The sequence below is a fragment of the Achroia grisella genome, unplaced genomic scaffold (genome assembly GCF_030625045.1).
Source record: "Achroia grisella isolate CSIRO2021 unplaced genomic scaffold, CSIRO_AGI_Agris_v1 utg1086, whole genome shotgun sequence".
Lineage (NCBI taxonomy): Eukaryota > Metazoa > Arthropoda > Insecta > Lepidoptera > Pyralidae > Achroia > Achroia grisella.
The window spans coordinates 2,112,465-2,139,185 of NW_026712572.1; the positions used below are offsets into that span (position 1 = coordinate 2,112,465).

Sequence of the window (26,721 nt, forward strand, 5' to 3'; positions counted from 1 at the left end):
TTAAGCTAACTAAAGCTTGTGTTATGGGTACTAGATAACTAAACTAAACTAAATACAAATACATAGATATTTTTTTTTGTAAATACATACATATTATACATAGAAAACACCCAGACCGATACAAACAATCACACTCATGAATACAAATGTTTGTGCCGTGCGAGGAATCGAACCCGCGACCATCGGTCGTAAAGCGGTGTACTAGACCGCTGAACCACCAAGGTCGTCAATATATTACACATGAAATCAACTGAATGTATCAATTAATAGGTAGTTTAATAAAACAAAGTAAACCTATAATATATGTATTACTATCATATGACATTTGAATATTTTCTAACTATATCTCTGTAGAATGCAAAGATTAGATCGCTAGCTGACCGACACCGTGCCAACGCCTCCTTGTATGTGTCTTCACTGAAAGTGCCTTCTGTGAACGCTGAAAAAGAAATAGAATAGAATAGAATAGAATAGAATAACATTTATTTCATAAAACTTCACTTAAGTAACATTGTAATTATGACCCCACACTAAGCTATGCCTGTATCGTGGATTTTTGTTTGGTTTTGACAGTTAACGTTACATTGGTACGGCGATCAGAGTGTATATAATAATTTAGTGTTTATATAATATTACCAAAATAATGTCAGGTAAATATATGACGATAGAAAAAATAAAATGGACCCGGGACTTCGGTTCAATCATATTAAAAATGTACAGAAATGTTTTTATATATGTATAAAATGCGATTTTCTATCAGTGGAGTTACGTAAACGTGTGTGTGTGTGTAGCATATGTGTGTATGTGTGTGTAAGTGTGTCCAAAACGCTTGTGCTCGCTCAATAAATGCGCTGCGCAAGAATACCGCCCAGAAGTCACATAACACCATATTTGAATAATAATGACATTCTCAAAATGACCGCTAGGAGAAATCTCTATCCAATCAGCCTCATTATCTGTACCATAAATTAACCTGGAGGCAAAACTGTTACCAATACGCGATACGATTAAATGTCAATACACTTAAATTCCAAGTCATAATACAGCTGCATTTTTTTAAATACACACTGGAATAACATACCACCACCTATTCAAGATCTAAAATCAATTCACACTTTTAAACGACACCTAAAAAAAGTATGCAGGTACAAAAATCAATCTAGGCAAAAATACATTACCAATTTATATATCTGTATCTTTATATACCCTCCTGTATCTCTTTTATTTGACTGTATTAATATCTATTATCGCCTTGTCATTTGTGTACTATCTCTATTTTAGCTAAATGTGTATTTATGTATATTAATTTATATCAATTTATTATATATTAAGTATTGTATCATATCATAAATCGTGTACAACACGGCAATACACCAACCCAGGTCTTGATGCTGAAAAACAGCGTTGCAGCGCTCCAGTAGCTGCAGCATTATATACACGAAAACTATTCAGTGGACCGACAGACATAACAATCACAGACATACGTAATTTGTGTACTGTTATTTGTATGTAATTGTTCGCACTATTTGTTATTCTATTTTTTGTTTGTTTAATGTGTGTTTTAGTTTTCTACTGAATAAATATCATTTCATTTCATTTCATGTTAAATATTTACAATATAACAATATTAATAATATCTCAGGACGGTTTATACAGCGTCATCTAGTCCCAAGCTAAGCAAAGCTTGTATTACGAGTACCAGACCATTGATATAAATTTCATACATTTTTTTTATACACACATACATCATTATCATTATCATTACATAGTATAAAACAAAGTCGCTGTCGCTGTCTGTCCCTATGTATGCTTAAATCTTTAAAACTACGCAACGGATTTTGAATCGTTTTTTTAATAGATAGAGTGATTCAAGAGGAAGGTTTATATGTATAATACATGTACACCCGGGCGATGGCGGGGCCAGTAGCTAATTATATACATAGAAAACAAACAGACCGATACAAACAATCATGACTACAAATGCTTGCACAGTGAGAAGAATCGAACCCGCGACCATCGGAAGTAAAGCGGTGTGCTAAACTGCTAGACCACCAAGGTTGTCAAATACACTATCTATTTACTATCTACCTACGACTTTGTCTGCTCTTTTATATGAAAGCTGGGCATGTTCGTCTTCCTAACACAATCTATTACATTACATACACAAGGCATAGCTACCAATAGTATAATAATAATAATAATAATAATACGAAACTAGAGTTCTTTCCTTCTGGAACATTCCATGGATTCACCGTGCGGGTGCCAGGTCCATCGTGTGTCCATCACTAGCAATGTACCAAGTCAGGACTGAGCTGTGACTGACCTGACCTCATACTCATACTATCATCCAACTGGTGCCCGCCAGCATAAACCGTCAGTACAAGCGGGTGCCCCATTCCAGTTTAAAAAAAAATTGTACAATCCGTATTGTACAATTTTTTTATGAAATTAGATTAAAGAATGGGATTGTTAGTAATGTGGACAAATAACTCCATCGCTAGCAATGTACCAACCATGTAGTTCCCCCTGGAAACCCTCATGCTAAATCCTGGTGAATTTGTCACGATGGACAAATTCACCAGGATTTATCATGAAGGGGTCGACATGCATGGGGTTAAGTCCGTTAGTACATAGGACTTAACCCCATGCATGTCGACTGGTGGTTCCGCCAGGGTAAACCGTTAACGTAGGCGGGTGCACCATTTCATTATCATAATTTAAAAAAATATCTTTATTAAAAAATAATTAATATGATGGCTTACAAGTAACTAAACTATTCTTCCGACTGCATTATAATAATATATTTTTTTAATTATTTTTAATACTAATAATAATTTTAAAAAATATAAAAAAAAATAGTATGATGGCTTACAAGTAATTAAACTTTTCTCTCGACTGTCGAACACGAAGTTCATGATGGCACGAGTAGACTCCAGCTGCTGCTTCGTTGGCTCCAGCATTATGTTCCCCGCCTCGTCGAGGGCGCAGGAGACGGCCGCAAACACGTTTCGCATCGCCACGCCCGAGTTGAGGAGAGCCAGGCACGCGGTGTTCAGGCAGCACGACAGGAACTGAGTCAACGAATTGAGGATTAGACTTAGAGCAGTGTTTCCCAAACTTTTCTGTACAATATGTATGTTAAAACCACAAACTAAAACACAACACTCGTGTATATAAAGTTTATTGGTCGGTTAGAAAACAGGTACAAAAGTGGTTTATTTTTCTTTTTTTTTCGGACTACTCTAATAGAGCAAGAGCCCACGACTTTAGGAAACTCAGTTTAATAGTTCTCTCAATAATATATATAAAGTTCAGCTTTATTAAAATGACGTAAGTTTATTTATAATATAGTATAGTTTAGGTGGGTCCGGCGGGGAGTTGGAACCACACTAAGTGTCTGGCAATGAGCAGCGCAAGTTATAATAATGCTACGAACAATATATGAAAATATGGAGTTTCTTAAAATAACGAATTTGATATGAAAATTTCTACACCTTTGTTACCTGTTACCTGCCAAAGGAACCACGATCCAGGTTTCATGATTGGGGATCTTTCTTACCTGTATTGGGGACACACATACAAGAACTTTCACATTTACTACTAAGACGTAAGTCTGGCTGTCGTGGGCTCTTGGGCTATAATGCTGTTGGCCGCAGCTGATCTTTTAAAACTTAGGATAAGATAGGATGCGAGTGCAGTTGAAGAACTTATGGAGCGGCTGAAGGCCAACTCCCGCCTGACGGATACGATTTCAGTCTGAGTACATTGCTGTTTCGAACCTCTGCTCAGGCCGTCGTAATTTCGATCCCAGTTTAAATTAAAAATTCAATTAAATTCAAAATATCTTTATTAATGTAGGTCTATTACAGACTCTTATGACATGTTAAATCTAGCGTCAGTTCGGACTGATTTCGAGATGAGAAGAACTGACGAGAAACACAGCTCGTATTCTTTTCAAATAAATGTTGTACATGTTTACAATAATACACAGTCATTAAAGTTCAAATTTGGAAGAATAGAGTGACCACCAGCATATACTATCACAAAGAACAAAAAATTTAATCAGTGCTCGCATCTTGTACGGGTTTAGATTGGATAGATATACATACTCTCGGTATAGTAATATTATATTTACAAAATAGTTTTTACCCCTCCATAATCCTCCAACTCTTGTATGGTGATTGTGATAGCGGTGCGCGGGTACAGACTGCCCAATATTGCCGTTTCACATGTCTGTCTTATTATATTCTCTTTATACCTGGAAATATCAGGAAATATACAATTACATTACCATCAAACTCAGAATAAAAAACTTAAAGAAACACATTCACTGTGAAATTTTACATTAATTAGAAAAAAGTTTAAAACTTATAAGCTATTATTAAGGCCGCTTTGTCCAGATTTATTTTATTATTTAATTTATTTAAAAAATTAATTAAATTTTTTTTTTAAATAAAATAATTATTGAGGCCTCATGTCCACATTTACATGCACATTATTTCCTTCGTGAAAGAGTGTGTGTATAAAGGCAGCCATAAGACAGAAATAGGAAATAATATTTGTAATTTTAATAGAACAAACTAGCTGTCCTGGCAAACGTTGTTTTGCCTTAAAATAAAAAAAAATTTAGGGGTAGACTACCCCTAACATTTAGGGGGATGAAAAATAGATGTTGGCCGATTCTCAGACCTACTCAATACGCTCACAAAATTTCGTGAGAATTGGTCAAGCCGTTTCGGAGGAGTATGGGAACGTAAACTGTGACACGAGAATTTTATATATATATAAGATTACACATCTATTCAGTTACCAATTAAACTGTAAAAAAAATATAGATTCTAAATTACATTGTAAGCTGAATAACTTTATTCTTTAGCTTACAACTTAATTTAAAAACTATTACACTCTTTTATTATTACTATTTGTACAATAACTTTTATATTAGTGTTCACCTGTCGCCAACTGATGGTTTGCCACCTTTGCTAATGAATAACACCTCCAATGTTGACTTCTCTATGCTCTGACTTTGCATTTTGACATCTAGTGGGCCATTGACGCTGACCAGCGCCACTGTTTCACCTGCACCATAATAAATAATAATAATAGTCTTTATTTACTGTTTTTTATTAATTTTACATTATTATTGTATTGCAGTAACTGTGTTTCTGTTATTATATATTTATTAATTCATTGTATCTTTTTTTGCCATCAGAATGTCAACAAATGGGAAGATGACATTAGAAAGTTAGCAGGAAATAGTTGGGCTCAAAGATCAGAATATTTAATTAAAAGTTTAAAAGATAAAAGAAATATTAGTTATATATATGTATATGTTATTTTTAATTCTGCACATCAGGCTCTAGTGTTTTCCATGTGTTCCTATCTATTATAAATTAAACCAGTCTCTAATTAATCATGTGTTTACTATGAGATAGCCAAAACAATACAGAGTAGTTTATATAATAATTACAAAAACAGGGTAGGTTACTCTACACTTAAGTAGTCTATGTTCAATACACTACACTATCTATTGCCAATTAGAGCCACAGTGGGCCAGCAATAAGATCATCTATCTCCTTTTCGCTTCATTTTATAATGGATACTGTGTAAGCCAATTATTAAAAGTAGCTTTAGGCAGCCTCAGTGGTCTAGCGGTTTAGCACATCACTCGGGTTCGATTCCTCGCACAGCACAAACATTTATATGCATGTGTATAATTGTTTTATTGTAGTTTATTCATGTAGTAATAAGAAAAAAGACTGGGTAAATGGAGAAAAATATATATTAATTTAGACTACTGACATAACAGAATAGAAAGAAGGAATTGAAGTATCAAAAACAAGAATGTAATATAAAAGAACTTTAAATTCAAATACAAATTTAGAATATAAAATACATATCTAATTAGCCAGATACAACATTTTGTATCAGTCTGGGTTTTTACTATATATGATATTTATGAATTTATGAAAAAAATATACCCATGTATTTGTATCAGTTATCTAGTACCCATAACAGAAGCTTTAGCTAGCTTAACTAGGGTCGGATGGCGCTGTGAATTGTCCTGAAATTATTATATACTTTATCTTTGATTTGCCTTATAAGACACATCATCTTCAATGGCCCATCCACCTTATATTTACTAATTGGCCTCACAAGAAACATAGACCTCAAGCGCCTCTTTTAGTGCAGCGCAGTTGTATATATTTATATATAATATGTAAGTGTATGTAATTAGTGTATTTATTGTATTAAAAAGTAGGTTAAAAATACACAAATACATACATGTATTTTTTTTATTTTAATTCTATTAGCCGCATTCATATATCACTGCACATCTCAAAAATTGACTGAGAGAGAATTCTATAGCATTAAGTCCACCTTTTGTACCAATTTTATCCAATTTAGTACCAATTTAGTGGTCAATAAAGTAAATAATTATTCATACAAAAAACTTCAGTTTTAACCTCTTAACTGTGCATCATGAAATTTAGTAAACAGCACTTAAAGTGGAAAAACATAGGTTAAATGTATATGCCGGTCAGACCTGGCGCATGACGAAGTCATAGGCTGAAACTAGTCAAATATCGTTACCTTGTGATAATATTGCCGATCCATCCGATTTGCTCAAAAAGTTTAATTCGCATTTCATAGGTTTCAATTTAAATTCTTTGCTCATTTCTTCATCTGCACCCATGACTATAATTGTAATTATAAATCTACAGAATAAATAATTATATTCTGAATACTTTTGAGAACATTTAAATTTATTTATTACGATAACAATTTTGTTTGATTTTGGTACTGTTATTTAAAGTCAAAAATGACATTACTAGAGGTGGGAGTTGAACGAACCGTTTTATTAAACTATTTTTTGTGCGAACGATTAAACTAGTTTGCAGTTCACAGATAAAGTAGTTTATTCGGCGACTGGTTGATGTGTCTTGTTGATGAGCCGATTTCGATGACGACGTCAACTATTCGAAAATAATACTGCTTTTTAAACTAGTCCATCGTCGACGGTAAACAGTTTAGTTACACCTACTGTAACATCATTAACGACACACCACTAAATATACAGACATTTGACACAAATGATACTGACTGTCACCTTAAAGCAGAAGACCATTTCCTAATTTCCCTGCCAGCTGCCAGCATACATCAATTAATATAATTATCGATGAATAATTAATATCAAATTACAAATATCAATAGTTTCCCGATTTCCTGTCATTTTGCATTTCCAATCATATTTTTAAGTCTGTCCTGTGTCCCTGTCATGTGTTCTGAGTTGGTTGACTGTTTTTGATGATATTAACGAAAACATCGATATGTTATCGAAGATTTAACATCGATAAACATCGACATCCCTAAACTGTCAAGCAAACCAGAAATGTCAACAAACACAATAAAGGTCATATAGACAAATTATTTCCTTATTTTGATTTATTTTACTAATAATTATTGTTATTAACAGTTCATAATTTGGTGACGAATATAACATTATCCAAAATGAAGACACGATTTAATACCTACGATATAGTATGCATGGTCACGGAATTACAAAGGTAAGGTTATGTTTTTATTTTAATAACTCTTCCATTCTAACACGTATACTGCACCATTGTAATTTTATTTGCTTACGATCACGAATAAATTGTACGTCTTTAAATAGTTAATCCAATTCTTCTGGCTAAATATAAATTTTATAATATGTATAATTTAAAGTTTATTCTGTAAAGGAACTGTTTAATCATCTGATTCAATAAATTATAGAATTAATATAATCTATGCGGTTTCGGAATATATGTGACTACACTGAGTTCGAATTTTGAAAATTTCTTCGTACTGCTTAGAACCATTTGAAAAATTAATTAAAGAATTACAAATTTGTTGTATTTTTGTTTTTTTTCGTATGATATCTTAAATGAGTTTCTATCATAAATAAGATGTCAAATTATTTCTTTTTCTGTATAGTCGACAGATTATATTTCATATTACTTTATTCACAAATGTAACAAATCTCGTTACACAACAGCATGTCAATAGTAATTACATTTTCAAGATAATTATGTCACAATTACAATTTTAAGTATTCAAAATAATAAATTAAATAATATATAACATAGTAATAAAAGTCACTTAATGGAAAATGTCATAATTGTACATTGGAATTCAGATATTCCGTCACATTGTAAAAAGGATGTTGTTCGAAATATGATTTTATTTTGTTCTTAAATTCTGTTGATGTTAATTGCATTGTTTTATTTGATAGTTTATTGTACATTTTTATTTTTAAGTAAATACCTTGTTTTATTGTTTTTGTAAGTCGTAATCTTGGTAATTCTAATTTATGTCCATTTCGTGTCATGTAATTATGGTTATCCGCCTTTTTACGCAGTGTTTTGCTCTTTTCGTGTATGTCTAACAAGGAATAGTATATGAACAATGATGTAACTGTCATTAGAAGTATACTGTATACAGAAGAGAACAGTCTGATATGACTTACTAGACTATCATAAAAAGTAGCCTATTACGTTATTACATCCAAGTTCCACCTATATGCCAAATCTATACATCTATGCTTCTATACATATAAATAAAATTGGAGTGTCTGTTTGTAATATTGAAATAAACGGTTGTTTCAATATTACAACTTGCATATGAATATAAATATGGTACATACACCAAAATAACATTTTTTGTCTGTCTGTCTGTTTGTTCTGGCTAATCTCAGAAATGGCTGGACCGATTTTGATAGGAATTTTTTGGCAGGTAGCTGATGTAATAAGGAGTAACTTAGACTACTTTTATTTTAGAAAAATTAAGTTAATTTTCAAACAGATGAAGTCATGGGAACAGCTAGTTATCAATAAACCTCTTCACAAGTTAACACCTCAAATAATCATGACATTTGAGGCATTAAACTATAAAAAGGTTATACTAATATTAAAATTTATAATATTTATAATAATTTAACTAAATAAAATAACTATACATTTAAATTTCCAATCAGAAATTACAGAACATTACACAAGATTACACAATATGTAATACTTTATTTATAGAGTTGTGCAGTAAATATCTAATCTTAATAATAATTTTTGATAATATCATGTTTGGTAAATAATTAATCATGGCAGAGATAATAATTAATATGCTTCCTGCTTCAGGAAGTGATATCTGCTAATTTTTATGTCTATAGTTGATGACTTGGTGAGCTAAATTTAGTAAACATAGACAAAACTTGTAGTTGTCTATGACTTTAGCAACTTCAGCGCTGCAGTGACATGTTGCAGCACCAGCTATGTGGAGGCCCTTTCAGCTCATAGTTTGATATTAGTTTTGAAGTTTTCTATATTTTTACTCTGTATGCTGAATAATATATTTTCTATTCTATTCTACAATGGAAAAAATGGTAAAGATTTATAATTTAGATACAAAAACACAAACTACAACAACGACAAAATATAACTTTTTCTTACAGTTTAATTGGCATGCGAGTGAATCAAGTGTACGACATAGACAATCGTACATATGTGATACGTCTCCAGCGGTCCGAGGAGAAGAGGGTGCTGCTACTGGAGTCTGGCAACAGGTTCCACACCACACATTTTGAATGGCCCAAGAATGTCGCTCCTTCTGGGTTTACTATGAAAGTTCGTATTTAATTATTATTTATTGTAAACATGTACAACATTTATTTGAAAAGAATACGAGCTGAGAGTTTCTTGTCAATTCTTCTGACATGAAAATCATTCCAAACTGATGGTCGATTTAACATATTATAAGAGTCTGTAATAGACATACATACATAAAGATATTTTGAATTGAAAAATTCAAATTTGAATATGAACTATAGGGTAAGAAGCATGACGTCTTAGTTCTCTAGAATAGTTTAATCATAATTCAATTCATGATTGGTACGTCTCGTGATAACGTGATATCCATTACCATCAGTACATAAAATAAAAAAAACATTTATTCAAAAGAGCAACACACAAGTTTCTTGCTCATTCTTCTTGTGATGAATCTGCATTCCGAATGAGTGGTAGAATCAAAATATGACTATTCTCAAGTGTGTGTAATGAATTTATTTTGAATAAAGATTATTTATATTTCTATTTCATCAGATAGCAAAATTGCATATGTTATATAGGGATGGAGCAGGAGTGCAATGTATGATTCATTTTTATCTCAAATTTATTTAAAAACATTTCTAACAAAAATGTCCCTTCCCTTTGTAGTTACGTAAACACTTGAAGAACAAGCGTCTAGAAAGCTTCACGCAGCTCGGTATAGATCGTATAGTGGATTTGCAATTTGGAAGCGGCGAGGCTGCCTACCACGTCATCTTAGAGCTGTACGATCGGGGAAACATCGTGCTCACAGATTACGAATGGACCATACTGAATGTCCTGAGACCTCATGTGGAAGGTGATAAAATCAGGTTCGTAGATTCTTGCTTCACTACAAAGATTTTGTGTATTTTTTTCTCAGGACAATTCACACAGCGCCATCTAGGCCGAAATTAAACTAGCTAAAGCATGTGATATGGGCACTAGATAACTGATACAAATACATGGATATTTTTTTTCGTGATTCATAAATATTACTATTGTAAACATGTACAACATTTATTTGAAAAGAATACGAGCTGAGTTTCTTGTCAGTTCTTCTCATCTTGAAATCATTCCAAACTGACGGCAGATTTGACATATCATAAGACTCTGTAATAGACCTACATGAATAAAGATATTTTGAATTTGAATAGAAAACACCTAGACCGACACAAATAATCATACTCATAATCAACCCACGACCATCGGAAATAAGATGGTGTGTAAAACTGCTACACCACCGAGGTCGTTGGTAGCTACTTTATTATAACTGTGTAACGCGAACGCGAATTTGTAATTGTTACCTGTTAATTTTACTTATAATTGTTGCAGATTTGCAGTAAAGGAGAAATATCCGCTAGACAGGGCGAAAACTAGCTATGCAGCGCCATCTAGTGACGCACTCAAAGATATCCTATCGAGGAGCAAGCCTGGGGATAACTTGAAGAAAATCCTCAATCCTAATCTAGGTTAATAATTTTTTATTTACATTTGCCTCATGTAAGAGTGTGGTCGGGGTCTGAATTGATTACCTATAAATGTTTCAAGATATTTAGATCGTTATTTTATCCTCAGTTCTGTATAAATTGAGGCATTATGTGACAAAATACAATGAATATAACTATCGTATTTAATAACTGAAAGCATCAGCTTTACTAATACCTTTACCAACAGATTAGCATTACTGTTGGAGGGAGAAATTGGTAATAATGTGGACAAATATACCCATTGCTAGCAATGGAAAGCTGACCTCCACGCGGTCCCCTCTTAAAACCATTGTGGTAAATTGACATTTGTCAAATACATAGGCTAACTGATCTGACTTCATGCTCATCTTATCATCCTCCACTGGTGCCCCGCCAGCGTAAACCGTTAGCACAGGCATGAGTGCTATGTCCTTATGACATACGTCATTGCTGTTTATCACCTTCCATCAGGTAGAATGCGATATCGTCGGTACTCTAGTCCTATAAAAACATTTGATGGGCTCGGTGGTTCAGCGGTTTTCCGGTGTGCAAAACCGATTCACTTCCGACGGTCGTGGGTTCGATTCCTCGCACGCTACAAACGTTTGTATTCATGAGTATAATAGTTTGTATCGATCTAAGGGTTTTGTATGTATATTATATATGTATATATGTATTTATATAAAAACATATCTAAAATTTATATCAGTTGTCTAGTACCCATAACACCTCTGCTTAACTTGTGACTAGATGGCGCTGTGTGAATTGTCTAGGATTATTATTATTATTAGGTATTTATATTGTTAACAGAGTTTGGAGCTGCAATAATAGACCATGTGTTACTTGAGAACGGACTGTCAGGTAACCTGAAGGTCAGCACGGATCCCAACAAGGGTTTCTTTGTGGAAAGAGATCTCGACAAGCTGACAACAGCGCTGAAGAAAGCGGAGCAATTGCTGGATGCAGCGAGACTGGAAGTTGCGAAAGTATGTTTCAAAATGAGTTCTTGTTTGTGATATGTAACTTTATCCATTCTTCTATATTCTGGCGTCATGCAAGGTCTATCATATACTATATTATTTTGGGTAGCAGCTGATCGTTAGGTATAAATTCTGCCCCAATTTTGCGTGGGTGCACATATTGTAGATTTTTTTAATTAAACTCTTCTCATGCTGTTGTTAATGGTCAAAATATTTTAAAAAAGGTTAGGTAATTATTGTCTTTATCCGATACAAACACAATAAAAATTGACACTTTATAATTGTCATATATATTGACTGTTTCTTCACTGATATGGGTGGGAAAGCTAAGGTTGAAGTGAGATTCTACAGCACAATGTACCCCAAAGAGCCTTTTAAATTTTTAAATCGTTCGGTACAACGGATCAAAAAAAAATTTCCATGGCCATAGAGTATAAAACAAAATGTTAAAATCTTTTTCCGTGATTCATCTCAGATGATTGCATGAGAACCGAAAAAAAAACTTAAAATATTTTACCTAAAAACCTTGACAACTAGAATCAAGCTTCAAGAGTTTATTTTTTATTTTCTGTACGACTATTTTTTACTGAAATAGAACCTGTTGAAAATCACCCATAAATTTGTAAAAAAATTCTGTTCCCTTAATTTTTGCGAGAAGTGTAGTACTTAAGAGATCTTGGATAAAATTCAGTCTGGTTTCTACCAAATTTAGTGTCCTCTAATGTGTATTGAATAACGGACCCAGAAAATAATACCACTTTCCTGTTCACTAGTATTTATAATGAGTAGAATTATTTTTATTGTACTCTATGAGTTCTTTGTATTTTTTTCATCCGGCTCGAAGGACCATAAACTGTAGGGTCCTATGCTAAGGACTTTCAAACCCAGGATCAAATACTTACTTATGTGGACTGTAATTTGGTATAGGTTTAATTTATAATGCAGTGAACGAAATAAATGTAATAATGAGCGCGCGAGTCGTTCTCGGTGGCGAGATATGGAGTGTGGGCGGCCGGTTCGGTGTTGTTCGCGCCCATTTAGATCCGCGCCCCGCAGCATCCAGCTCGCGGACTCCAATCGATTTATCAGTCCAATTTTGACCTTATCTTCTAACCTATATATTACAATAATATTGAAATGTGATTTAATCTAATGCCTATAAATTTATCACCAGGGCTTCATAACTCAGAAGAAGGAGGAAAGACCTAACCCAGAGGGAGATGAGCCCATTTACTTCTTCACCAACATTGAGTTTCATCCGATGTTGTACTCCCACCACCGAGGCCAGCCACACCAGGAATATGAGACCTTCGACCGGGCTGTGGACGAGTTCTTCTCCGCTTTAGAAGGCCAGAAGATTGATTTGAAGGCAAGTATAAACAACGAACATGCTTAATTAAAACCCATTATAACAAATGTCCTTAAAAAGTATTTCTAAAGGTATTTCCAAAAAACTTTGTGGTTGACGTTGTTTGACGGCCTCAGTGGTTGTAGCGGTTGAGTACACCGCCTTACTTGCGGTGGTCGCGGGTTCGATTCCTAGCACAGTACAATTTGTATTCATGAATATGATTGTTTGTATCGGTCTGGGTGTTCTCTATGTACATTATGTACGTATTTACAAAAAAATCAATATTCTAATACCCATAACACAAGCTCTTCTTGACTTAGGACTAGATGGCGTTGTGTGATATCATACGATTAATATTTCATATTACTTTATTCACAAATGTAACAAATCTCGTTACACAACAGCATGTCAATAGTAATTACATTTTTAAGGTAATTATGTCACAATTACAATTTTAAATATTCAGAATAATAAATTAAATAATATATAACATAGTAATAATATTAGACACTGATAAAAATCTAATATTAATCCGAGAGAGGTCAGTGACCTCACCCCTTGCCTTTAAGGCATCTAATTAAACAATACTGCAAAAGACTAATACCTTTTAAATCTAAACATCTTTTTTTAAGTTACGTAAATAAACAATTTAACATTTACAGACTGTTCAAATAGAAAGGGAAGCTATGAAGAAGCTTCACAACGTACGGAAAGACCACGAGAAACGAGTCACGGAACTGACCCATGTGCAAGTCGAGGACAAGAAGGCGGCAGAACTTATATCACGCAACGAGCCCCTCATAGAACAAGCACGGCTCGCAATACAGACAGCTATAGCTAATCAGGTATAATACTATATACATATAAGTATATTAAATATATATATTATAACGATATATATATGGTAGGGTTAACAGCACAAACATTTGTATCTGGGTGTTTTCTATGTATAATATGTATAAATTTACAAAAACGAATCTCTGTATATGTATCAGTTATCTAGTACCCATAACACAAGCTTTAGCTAGCTTAATTTGGGTCTAGATGGCGCTGTGTGAGTTATGCAAAACTACTTGGAAGGATGAATTTTGATGAGACTTTACAGTGATATTGTTTATGCATCAGAAATAGGCTATATTTTATATTGAAATTTAACGCGGCTAAAACCGCGGGCACAGCTAGTATATATATCTTACTAATATTATATATGTGACAGTAGGGATCTTTAATGGATTCAATGCGAGCGAAGCCGCGGGTAAAAGCTAGTACTACAGTAAACAAATAATAATAATAATTTCTGGACAATTAACACATCGCCATCTAGACCCAAGTTAAGCTAGCTAAAGCTTGTGTTATGGGTACTAGATAACTGATACATATACATAGATTTTTTTTTTTTGTAAATACATACATATTATACATAGAAAACACCCAGACCGATATAAACAATCATACTCATGAATACAAATGTTTGTGCCGTGCGAGGAATCGAACCCGCGACCATCGGTCGTAAAGCGGTGTGCTAGACCGCTAGACCACCGAGGTCGTCGTAATATGTAGCGACACCACATCATATATAACGCTATAGTGGTGAGGTTATAACTACCGAGCTACAAATCCATAAAGATAATTTCAAATTGTTGCTTACAGATGTCGTGGGATGACATCAAACAACTGGTAAAGACTGCTCAAGACAACAATGACCCAATAGCCTCCAGCATCAAGGATCTCAAACTAAACATCAACCACATCACACTGCTGCTGAACGACCCTTACCAGACCAGTGATGATGATGATGCTGAGAGTGGTGATGAGAAACTGAAGCCGATGCTAGTGGATATAGATTTGTCACTGACTGCTTTTGCTAATGCTAGAAGGTACTGATGTAGTTTCAGATTATTTATGCAAAAAAACTTTCCAATATAATTGGTATAAAAGCACTATAGTATTAACTTCATCACTTCAAAAGAATCAAATCAAAATCGAATATAGCCGAATCGAATGTATATATATATATATATAAATGTTAAAATGTCATTTATCGTCCTTTCGTTCGTGGTTTACCATCCATATAAGGCCGCAGATAGATAGATAGATAGAAAGTTGGTCGACAGTTAGTCGAATTTTATTTTATTACTGTATATCAGCAACCTAACACACTTGCACTTCTCTTAAAAATGACACTATCTTAGTAATAATAGTGTATTATTAATTTGGCAAACTAATATATTGAAATCATCATAGGTACTACGATCAGAAACGTAACGCTGCGAAAAAACAACAGAAAACCCTGGAGTCAGCGGGTAAAGCTCTTAAAAGCGCTGAACGAAAAACAAAGCAGACATTGAAGGAAGCGCACACGATCAGCAGCATCAGTAAAGCGCGGAAAACTTACTGGTTCGAGAAGTTCTATTGGTTCATATCTTCTGATAATTATTTGGTAAGTTTATTTTATTTATTTACTAACCGTCTCGGCAAACGTGTTTTTGCAATGTAAATTTAAGTACTAATAACGCCATTCAAAAATAAGGGTTGGTGGTAGATGGGTGTATATTTAGGGTTGTATGTATTTTTAATATCATATTATAAAAAAATGTCCAAAAAAACAAAAAATAAATGTTAGGGGCGCCCAATCGTTCAGGTCGATAATAATAGCCGATTCTCAGTCCTACTGAATATGCATAAAATCGGTCAAGCCGCTTGGGAGGAAAACGGTAACTAACATTATGACCCTAATAGTGTAACAGCTACTTTGTTAAAATATGTGGAAATAGTAATTGGATGTACACGGTGGATACCCTCCACCATGATCTGAAATGGAACGCTGCGAAAAAACAACAGAAAACTCTAAAGTCAGCGGGTAAAGCGCTTAAAAGCGCTGATCAAAAAACAAATCAAACATTAAAAGAAGCGCACACCACTAGCAATAGTAAAACGTGATAAAATATGTATAAATAGTAATTGGATGCAGTGACGTAGTTAGGTAACCAAGGGCCCTGGGGCAACTCCAAAAATTGGGGCGCAATTTAGGGGAATTCAGAAGGTATAACTTTCGAATTTCTCTCAACTAAGTTGCCATGATTAAAGTCGGGTTGCAACCTGTCATATTTATTTTGAAAACGGGAGAAATTTTAAAAAGAGAGATTTTCTAGTAAGTTTTCGAGGGCCCCGGGGCACTGCCCCGCCTAGCCCCTAGGTAGCTACGCCACTGATCGGATGTACACTGTGGACGGTAGGTGATAGCGGGCCGCGACCAGCAGCAGAACGAGTTGCTGGTGAAGCGTCACCTGCGGGCCGGCGACGCGTACGTGCACGCAGAGCTGGCCGGAGCAGCCTCCGTGCTCGTCAAGAACCCCGCCGCACACGCCCTGCCGCCGCGCACGCTGGCCGAGGCCGGGCAGGCCGCCGTCGCATACAGGTATACAAAAATAAGTGGTAAATCAACCTCGAGTCCTCAAGTATGCAGGACAGGTTGCCGTTGCAACAAAACAAAGTGTAAAATCTCAAAAAAAAATCCCCAAGTATGGCTGTTTTTCAGTTAGGCTACGTTTTGTTCTGCCGCCGCGGACCCTCGCCGAGATAAGGCAGGCTGTCGTTGCCTATAGGATTACAAAAAAGTATTAAAGCAACAAATAGTGAGTCCCCAAGTATGCAGACCCGCAGTATTGTAAAGTGTTGTAATCGGAAAAAAATTTACCGCTCTACATACTTACTTACACTATCATAAAAAAACAAATCCCCAAAAATAAACATATATTATTATAAAGAATCTGCAACCCTATTCTATCAATTAAAAACAACTGACCATTTTGATGATAACAATAAAAATTACAACTGATATTAGGGCTGTCTTTTATTGTTATTGTATTTTTGTATAACAACTTTGAACACATACTTTACGTTAGGAACGAAGTTTTTCGTTACCATGCGTACTTTCATATCCTTTCCGACTAACCTTGTATGTCATGACAATCTGATTCTCTTACTATAGTAATATATATATATACTAGCTGTACCGGCAAACGTTTTGCCTTAAAATAAAATAAAAATTTAGGGGTGGACTACCCCTAACATTTAGGGGGATGAAAAATAGATGTTGGCCGATTCTCAGACCTACTCAATACGGTCACAAAAATTTCATGAGAATCGGTCAAGCCGTTTCGGAGGAGTATGGGAACGAAAACTGTGACACGAGAATTTTATATATAAGATATATATGTTGGCAGCGTGGCGTGGGAGGCGAAGGTGGTGACCCGCGCGTGGTGGGTGCACGCCCACCAGGTCTCCAAGACGGCGCCCACCGGCGAGTACCTCACCACCGGCTCCTTCATGATCCGCGGCAAGAAGAACTACCTGCTGCCGGACCAGCTGCACTTCGGGTTTAGCTTCATGTTCCGGGTAAATTTTCCCATACTTCTAATGTCCTGTGGTATTCGATGAGCGTTTTGTCCACTGATTATTATATTAAGTTTATTTGAATAAATATTATTTATATTTCTAATTCTGATGTAACAATGTGTGCGATTGGCTTTGAAAGCTTTTTAACGCATATTTTTATATCTCATACAAAATTGACATTACCTATCTTGCTGCGATTCTTATTTTGCCGACCTCCGGTGTTCTACCTGCTTACCATGTCGTACTTCTGACAGTCGCAGGTTCGATTCCTCGCACAATACAAACATTTGTACTCATGAGTATGATTGTTTGTACAGTCTGGGTATTTTCTATAAATATTATATACTAGCTTTTACTCGCGACTTCGCTCGCATAACTTCATTACTGGCTGAAGTAGCAAAATATTTAAATTTTATGTTTGTTTTTTATAAAAAAAAAATGTAATGAAAAGTATCCTATGTTCATTCTAATACTTCCAAGAACATGTGTACAAAATTTCATGATGATCGGTTTAGTAGTTTTTGCATGAAAGCGTAACAAACATCCGTACTTTTACATTTATAATATTAGTAAGCATTTATTTGCAAAAGTGTATGATATTTATATCAGACGTCTAGTACCCATAACACAAGCTCTGCTCACCATGGGACTAGATGGCGCTGTGTAATTATACAGGGTTATTTATTTATTTATTCAATTCTATTCCAGTTGGAGGACAGCTGTATAGAGCGTCATCGTGACGAACGGCGCGCAGCAATCGCTGATGACGTGTCGGAGGTCACCTCCACACTAGAAGAAGACCAAGAGATCATAGTCTCCGATGACGGTGAATATTATAACGGCCTCGGTAGACCAGCAGTTTAGGACACCGCCTTACATCCGATGGTCGCGGGTCGATTCCTCGCTATATTCAAACATTTCTATTCATGAGTATGATCGTTTATATCGGCCTGTATTCTATGTATTTATAAGTATTTCTGTCATTTGTCTAGTAACAGAATCTGTTAGCTTGGAACTAGATGGCGCTGAGTGAATTGTATAGGGGTATAATTTAAATACAAGAAAAAAATGTCGATATTGAATAAATACAGTAAATAGATGAGGGAAAATGTTAGGACACTTTATATGTTAAGATGAATTTATGTAAATTACTAGCTGTCCCGGCAAACGTTGTTTTGCCTTAAAATAAAAAAAAAATTAGGGGTGGACTACCCCTAACATTTAGGGGGATGAAAAATAGATGTTGGCCGATTCTCAGACCTACTCAAAACGCTCACATAATTTCATGAGAATCGGTCAAGCCGTTTCGGAGGAGTATGGGAACGAAAACTGTGACACGAGAATTTTATATATAAGATTATTGAGGGAAAAATAGAAGAAAATAATAGAAGGTGAAGACTAAATGATGAATAATTAATTTAGTGAAACAAGTCGAAACAGTATAATATATTAATCGAAATATTTAATGCAATTATTGATATTTGAACCATTCTGCTTGTTTATTTATTTATTTAATTAACACAATATAAACTTACAGCTAATAGCCAACACGTTTATATTTTAAAACAATTTTTACTACTTAAACTATACAATGATAAAAATATTCTTATTTTATTTATTATGGAAGGCAAGGCTTCTGTGTATACGTCAGCATCTTGGACCTTACCTAAAAATAGATTTAATAATTGCAATGCTGTCATAGTGGGAGAATTGTTAGCGTGGCTTGTGCGTACCGACTACCATCTTTATAAGTTGTTTACCATTTCTATAAGTTTTATTGGAACAGAGTGTAGTAATTATTTCTTTTTTAGATGAACCATCAGATAAGGAAGATGAGAAGTCATCAGGCAAGTTAGACACAATAGCAGAAGAAACCAGAAAGTTAGGCATAAAACAAACTAATGGTATACAGCTTGGAGAAGAAGTAGAGAAGGAGACGGTAGAAGATGCAAACAATGAGGAAAAACAGGAGAAAGAAAGTGAAGAGAGTGAAACAGACAGTGATGACAGCGACGGAGTTTTCCCAGACACACATATTAAGGTAAGTTGTGATGAAATTGTCAAATTCTTTACTGTACTTTTAAATACAGTAGAAAACTTAATCATGTACAAAGTGAGCAGAGGTGGACTTGTCTCTAAAAGAGATCTCTAAGAACCTAACAGTGAGGCATAGCTAGTAGTGAGTGGGTAACACTAGTGCAATTTAAAAATAGAGTATGCTTTCCGAATGTGCGGTAAAATAAAAAAAAATATGACTATTCAAAAGTGCTTTTAATTAATTAATTTCAATAAAGGTTGTTTCAATTTTATGCACTCGCAAATTGGCTCACAGGCTATGTTACTCTGTTAGTATACAGGCGATGGTTGCCAATTCCCATTAAATGAACCGTCAGCTTGTTTAAATTTTATACACTCGCAAATTGGCTCACAGGCTGTTACTCTGTTAGTATACAGGCGATGGTTGCCAATTCCCATTAGATGGACCGTCAGCTTGTTTAAATTTTATACACTCGCAAATTGGCTCACAGGCTGTTACTCTGTTAGTATACAGGCGATGGTTGCCAATTCCCATTAGATGGACCGTCAGCTTGTTTAAATTTTATACACTCGCAAATTGGCTCACAGGCTGTTACTCTGTTAGTATACAGGCGATGGTTGCCAATTCCCATTAGAACCGTCAGCTTGTTTAAATTTTATACACTCGCAAATTGGCTCACAGGCTGTTACTCTGTTAGTATACAGGCGATGGTTTTCCCATTAGATGGACCGTCAGCTTGTTTAAATTTTATACACTCGCAAATTGGCTCACAGGCTGTTACTCTGTTAGTATACAGGCGATGGTTGCCAATTCCCATTAGATGGACCGTCAGCTTGTTTAAATTTTATACACTCGCAAATTGGCTCACAGGCTGTTACTCTGTTAGTATACAGGCGATGGTTGCCAATTCCCATTAGATGGACCGTCAGCTTGTTTAAATTTTATACACTCGCAAATTGGCTCACAGGCTGTTACTCTGTTATATACAGGCGAACAATTCCCATTAGATGGACCGTCAGCTTGTTTAAATTTTATACACTTGCAAATTGGCTAGGCTATGACTCTGTTAGTATACAGGCGATGGTTTTCCCATTACATGGACCGTCAGCTTGTTTCAATTTTATGCACTCGCAAATTGGCTCACAGGCTATGTTACTCTGTTAGTATACAGGCGATGGTTGCCAATTCCCATTACATGGACCGTCAGCTTGTTTGCCATTTCTGTTATATAGGAAACAAATTGTAATACCATATTGATGATAATTTTTATTAAAAATTAAAGGCATGTCAATTTTGTTACAGGTGGACCATGGGACAGGCCAAGTGATTTTAGAAACCAAGACCAGAACTATATCAGAGGTGTCAGATACAAGTAAGTTGAAAATTCAATAGAAATAATGATAAACTTTTTAATATTTAATTTTAAACACATAATTTGACAAAAGATGCTTATAATTTATTTATTAATAAGTATTTTATTTGGGTATAGATTACTACAAGTAGTCACCCACAACATTGTCTGCAAAAATTTTCATTCCCAATTTCATCACTTTCCAGATTGTGTTATATAATATACAAAAGATATCTTAAAGTTGGTAATTTTCAGGTGATAATAAAACATTTTCATTCCCATCTCTGCCGAAAAAGGGCGGTAAGAAACCACAAAAACCAAAAGAACAGAAGAAAAATGAAGAGAGACAAGAGAAGAAAGACGGAATGAAGCGCGGGCAGCGCGGGAAATTGAAGAAGATTAAAGAGAAATACAGGGATCAGGATGATGAGGATAGAGTTATCGCTACGGAATTGTTAAAGGTAATTTCTAAACTACATACATATACGTACATTATTCTTTGGGGCAGGCAGGAACAATATCTATACTTAACATTGTAAGGTGAGAAAGAGAGCTGATTTTGTTACGACGAAAATAAACTTCAGTACTCTGTTCGAAAAGTACGTTGTGTCATAGTGAACTATATTTAATGTTAATATACAAAAATGTTAAAATGATAGGCGTGCGTGCGGAGCCGAAGTTGACGGCCACTAGTTAATGTTATAAAGGCGAAAGAGAGAATTCTAAGAATGAATCTTGTTATGATTTCACGTAAAAAGTACTGAAGCGATTTGATTGAAATTTGATATACAGTATAGGTCATATTCCAGACTAGACTTGAGATAAAGAGTGTTCTGGAGCGGATTTTCGGGAATAATGAAATTAAAGACGACTCTTCGTCTTTAATTTCATTATTCCCGAACTTGTACGACTTCTATATTTTAACTTAATAAAAACTACAAAATTGTATGAGCACAAATCATACAAAAGTATAATATTTGCGTAAAAAAAATGGTAGGCGCTTTGACTTCACAACAGAGAGTAATACAAGATAAAGAGAGTAGTCTTGATACAATCTAACTTCGCATGAAATTTTATTACGATCCGTTCAGCCGTTTAATAATTTAAAGGTAAAAACAGACACTACTTTCGTGTTCTTACATAGGATGCTTGATACCCAAGTTCCGCCAAAAATAAAGCTAGTACTAAGTAAACTGTTATTTGCAGGCTGCCAATCAGGCGAAGGATTCGAAAAAGGCGCAGAAGAAAGCTGCCGCAGCTAAGGCGAATAAGGTGAAGACGGGTCCCCGAGGTCCCAAGATCCCGCAGCCGACGCCCCTCATACTCGAGGTCGAGTCCGGAGGCGAGGAACTTGACCCCGAACCAGAGGTAAGACGTTCAATTGAATAGCTGTATAGCAAACAACGAGCACGTGTTATCCATGGTTTTTTAGACGACTGTTAGCGACGATGAGGTAGTCAGAGTCGTTGTTGTGTTATGAACGCAATATATATATTTTTTATGTATGATAGTGGAATTGTTGAATGAAGTGAGGGGAAGGGAAGACCAAGGCACAGCTACGTCAAATTAAAAACAAAATTGGACTCGTGTCGTATTACGACCTCGGTGGTCTAGCGGTCTAGCACACCGCTTTACGTCTGATGGTCGCGGGTTCGATTCCTCGCACGGCACAAACATTTGTGTTCATTAGTATGATTGTTTGTATCGGTCTGGGTGTTTTCTATGTATATTATGTATGTATTTACGAAAAAAAAAATTATCTATGTACTTGTATCAGTTATCTAGTACCCGTAACACAAGCTTTAGATAGCTTAACTCGGGTCTAGATGGCGCTGTGTGATTTGTCCTGAGATTATTATTATTATTAATATTTAAAGAAAATGATGGAAGATCGTGGAAAGTAGCAAGACTGTAATAAGTGGCTCTTGAATTAGGAATGAATGAACTGAATGTTACACCTGTCTGCGCTAACGGTTTACACTGGTGGAGTATGATAAAATGAGTATGAAGTCAAGTCAGTTAGTCCATTATGACAAATTTATCACGATAAAGTCCAGGGGAACCACGTGGAGGTCAGTCCCCTTCCCCTCTGAATCAAACAGGACAAAGGGCGCGCTTGCCACCGTCTATCGGGTTAATTTTGGTTTGTTATAAGAGCTTATTCCTTTTTAAAAGGCCGACAACGTACTTGCAATTCCCCTGGTATTGCGGGTGCTCATGGGCGGCGGTAATCACTTACCATCAGCTCGTTTGTCTCCTGCGTTATAAAAAAAAACTAGTCAATCATATACATATTTAACGGCCTCGGCTGTCAAGCAGTTTAGCACATCGCCTTACTTCCGATGGTCGCGGGTTGATTTCTCGCACGATTCAAACGTTTTCATTCATGAGTTACGTATTGGTACGCACGTTACGTACGTTACATGAGTTACGTTTAGGTATTATTACCTCACAACACGCAGCACCGCCCCCGCAGCCCGCGGTAGCGGTGCGTTGGGTGTGTAGACAAATATATTTTTGTGACTTGATTTATACATGTGCCTATTTCTGGTATTGCAGGTTGAACAGGGTGAGCAGGGTGCGGATATAGACACGGAGCTGCTGTCTCAGCTGACGGGCTGCCCACTGCCGGAGGACGAACTTCTATTCGCAGTGCCGGTAGTCGCGCCTTACTCAGCACTACACAACTACAAGTACAGTACTCATTCTTTCTTACACGTTTTTTCTTACTTATGTATTGAGCCATGATGTCCCACTCCATAACTATAAGTACTCAACGTTTGTCCCGGTCGTAGCGCCCTACTCCGCACTACACAACTACAAGTACAGTACTCATTTTTTCTTACACGTTTTTTGCTTACTTATTCCCAGTCCATAACAAGTACACGTGTGAAAAAATATATCTCGACTTACGTCGCATATTTTGAGAACCTAACATGCCGTAAGTACGAGAACTGTCTGTAATTAATTATTATGTACCCAGGTACAAAGTTAAGCTAACGCCTGGCAGCAGTAAACGCGGGAAAGCAGCCAAGACGGCGGTGCAAGTGTTCCTGCGGGATAAGACAGGAACCAACCGCGAAAGGGACCTCCTCAAAGCGGTTAAGGAGGAAAACGTCGCCAGAAACTTCCCAGGGAAGGTCAAATTGTCCGCGCCACAGTTGCACAAGCATAAGAAATGATCACATCTACTCTATAGTATTAATTTCGTCCATAAATAATGTAATATTTTTTAGCAATTTTCCAGATCATTCTTTTTTATTTTTCACCTTTCTCGAGTCTATGAAACAACTTACTGACATTGACGACTATATGTCATCGACCTACCGATAGGAAATATTAAAAAAAAAAAAAACAGTATACATGTTAAAATAAATCAATGGGTCTAGAAAAGTTGACTTGGTATTTATCTGTATTTTATTGCAATTAAATCAAATAAATTATAATTTCAATATTGCTTGATGACGCCTCGTTTAGAGGATAAACACGTGTCGCAATATGGAGTAGATCGGATAACGGAATTTGATCATTAATAAAGGTGATAACGCTCTGAGTATTTGTGGTAATATGCTCAATCGTTCAATCAAAATATCTTTATTCATGTAGGTCTATTACAGACTCTTATGATATGTCAAAATCTACCGTCAGTTCGAAGTGCATTCGAGCTAAGAAGAACTGGCAAGAAACTTTTTATTCTTTTCAAATGTGCTTGTGCACAAAATACAGATTAATTTTTAAATTCGATAAATTATGCGTAGCTTATAGAATATTATTTTATTTGTGGTTCAGGATCATGTGTTTAGGACCTCACCTTCTTTATTCTTATTGAAAATTTAAATGAATAATTATACCAAACCAATTCAAGTGATTATATTGTTATATATATAAGTATCTTTTTTGTTGAATTTATAATATAATTTTTCATGAAAAATGTTTTTTATTACCTACCTGAACAATATATACCTTTTTATAATGAGTAGTTTCCATTGTCAGGTGCGCACTGCGACCTACATAGATCTATTGTGCTCGCCCTTTTTCAGAATTCGCTACCAAGACCCGTCAGGGACAAGGAATTGCGAGATACTCTTAACAAACATTAAACTTATATAATGTTACTAGCTACTCGCCCCAGCTTCGCACGGGTGTACATAAATATATATATAAACCATATATATTCCTCTAGAATCATCTCTATCTATTAAAAAAACTGGGACAGACAGCGACAGTAACTTTATTTTATACTATATAATGAAGATGAGTTGCATTATTTGATTTGTTTCCTGTGTATATTAAGTATGTATTTAACTATTCTATCAGTTATAATGTATCTACCTATAACACAAGTTCTGCTTAGCTTTAGATACAACTGTGTGTATTGTATAGAGTTATTATAGCTGCACCCAAAATACTTCCGCGTCGAATTTGACTTTATTTTTCTAAAATAAAAGTAGCCTAAATTACTCCTTATTACATGAGCTACCTGCCAAAAAAAGTGGTTTTCAAAATCAGTCCAGCCACTTCAGATTCAGATTAATGGAACAAACAGACAGACAGACCAAAATTGAAAGAAATGTTATCACCGTATTCATATTCATATGCATGTAGTAAAAAGGGTTATTTCAATATTACAAACAGACACTCCAATTTTATTTGTATGTATAGATTAAACATGGACTACCTAATAGAATTTAAATCTTTATTGTTCCTAAAAAATAACAATAAGTAACACTAACAACAAATACACCTACCGTAGTCAACAAGTTACCATCTAAATCTTTCCCTTGTTTTTAATGGCAACTACCGTTGCCAATATTCTAGAAACATGAATTTTTCCCTTCTCTTTTAACATTTTTGTTATTATAAAGATACATCGATTGCAATATCATAACGTAAAACTACAATAAACCTTCGCATGGACTTGACAACAGTGATAAATTTGTCACCGTGACAAAATGTCGCATTGGCTTTTTTTAACCAAATTTAACGACCGAAGAGCTTAGATGCCGGCTAAGCTATTTTAAAAGTACCATGTAGTGATGAAGTTGTCACCTTGACAAAATGTCGCATTGGCTGCTGAGTTTTAACCAAATTTAACGACCGAAGCGCTATAGATGCCGGCTAAGCTATAGCAGTTATTAGTACCATGTAGTGATGACGTTGTCACCTTGACAAAATGTCGCATTCTGCTCTTTAACCAAATTTAACGACCGAAGCGCTATAGATGCCTTCAATATAAGTTATTAGTACCATGTAGTGATGACGTTGTCACCTTGACAAAATGTCGCATTGGCTGCTCTTTTAACCAAATTTAACGACCGAGGAGCTATAGATGCCGGATAAACTATAAAGTTATTAGTACCACGTAAAGTGATGAAATTGTCACCTTGACAAAATGTCACATTGGCTGCTGTTTTAACCAAATTTAACGACCGAAAATACAGTTTTGAATTGTTAGTACCACGTGACTTATTCTTTACAAGCAACTAATTCATCAACGTTTGGTACTAAACGTAACAT

General features: G+C 35.2%; 2 protein-coding genes across 3 annotated transcripts; one reads left to right on the forward strand and one right to left on the reverse strand.

The window, feature by feature from the left end:
- Positions 1–314: 314 nt before the first annotated feature.
- LOC131843687 (exosome complex component RRP46) lies at positions 315–6,812 on the reverse strand. The gene is made up of 5 exons (XM_059192382.1): positions 6,595–6,812; positions 4,953–5,079; positions 4,150–4,258; positions 2,873–3,071; positions 315–439 (listed from the first exon to the last, which is right to left on the reverse strand). The coding sequence occupies exons 1-5, from the start codon at positions 6,695–6,697 to the stop codon at positions 315–317; spliced, it is 663 nt and encodes a 220-aa protein (XP_059048365.1). The 5' UTR covers positions 6,698–6,812.
- Positions 6,813–7,387: 575 nt separating this feature from the next.
- LOC131842693 (ribosome quality control complex subunit NEMF homolog) lies at positions 7,388–24,835 on the forward strand. Of its 2 annotated transcripts, none has more exons than XR_009357497.1 (18): positions 7,388–7,568; positions 9,488–9,659; positions 10,248–10,450; positions 10,953–11,089; positions 11,897–12,072; positions 13,241–13,435; positions 14,080–14,262; positions 15,068–15,294; positions 15,662–15,857; positions 16,654–16,835; positions 17,644–17,815; positions 18,524–18,641; positions 19,627–19,856; positions 21,156–21,225; positions 21,460–21,665; positions 22,411–22,572; positions 23,764–24,027; positions 24,188–24,835. XR_009357497.1 is itself a non-coding variant. In XM_059191277.1 (18 exons), the coding sequence occupies exons 1-18, from the start codon at positions 7,513–7,515 to the stop codon at positions 24,384–24,386; spliced, it is 3,018 nt and encodes a 1,005-aa protein (XP_059047260.1). In that variant the 5' UTR covers positions 7,388–7,512; the 3' UTR covers positions 24,387–24,835. The 2 variants fall into 2 exon arrangements, 1 of the variants encoding a protein (XP_059047260.1); XM_059191277.1 differs by having other exon boundaries at positions 23,764–23,897.
- Positions 24,836–26,721: the final 1,886 nt, after the last annotated feature.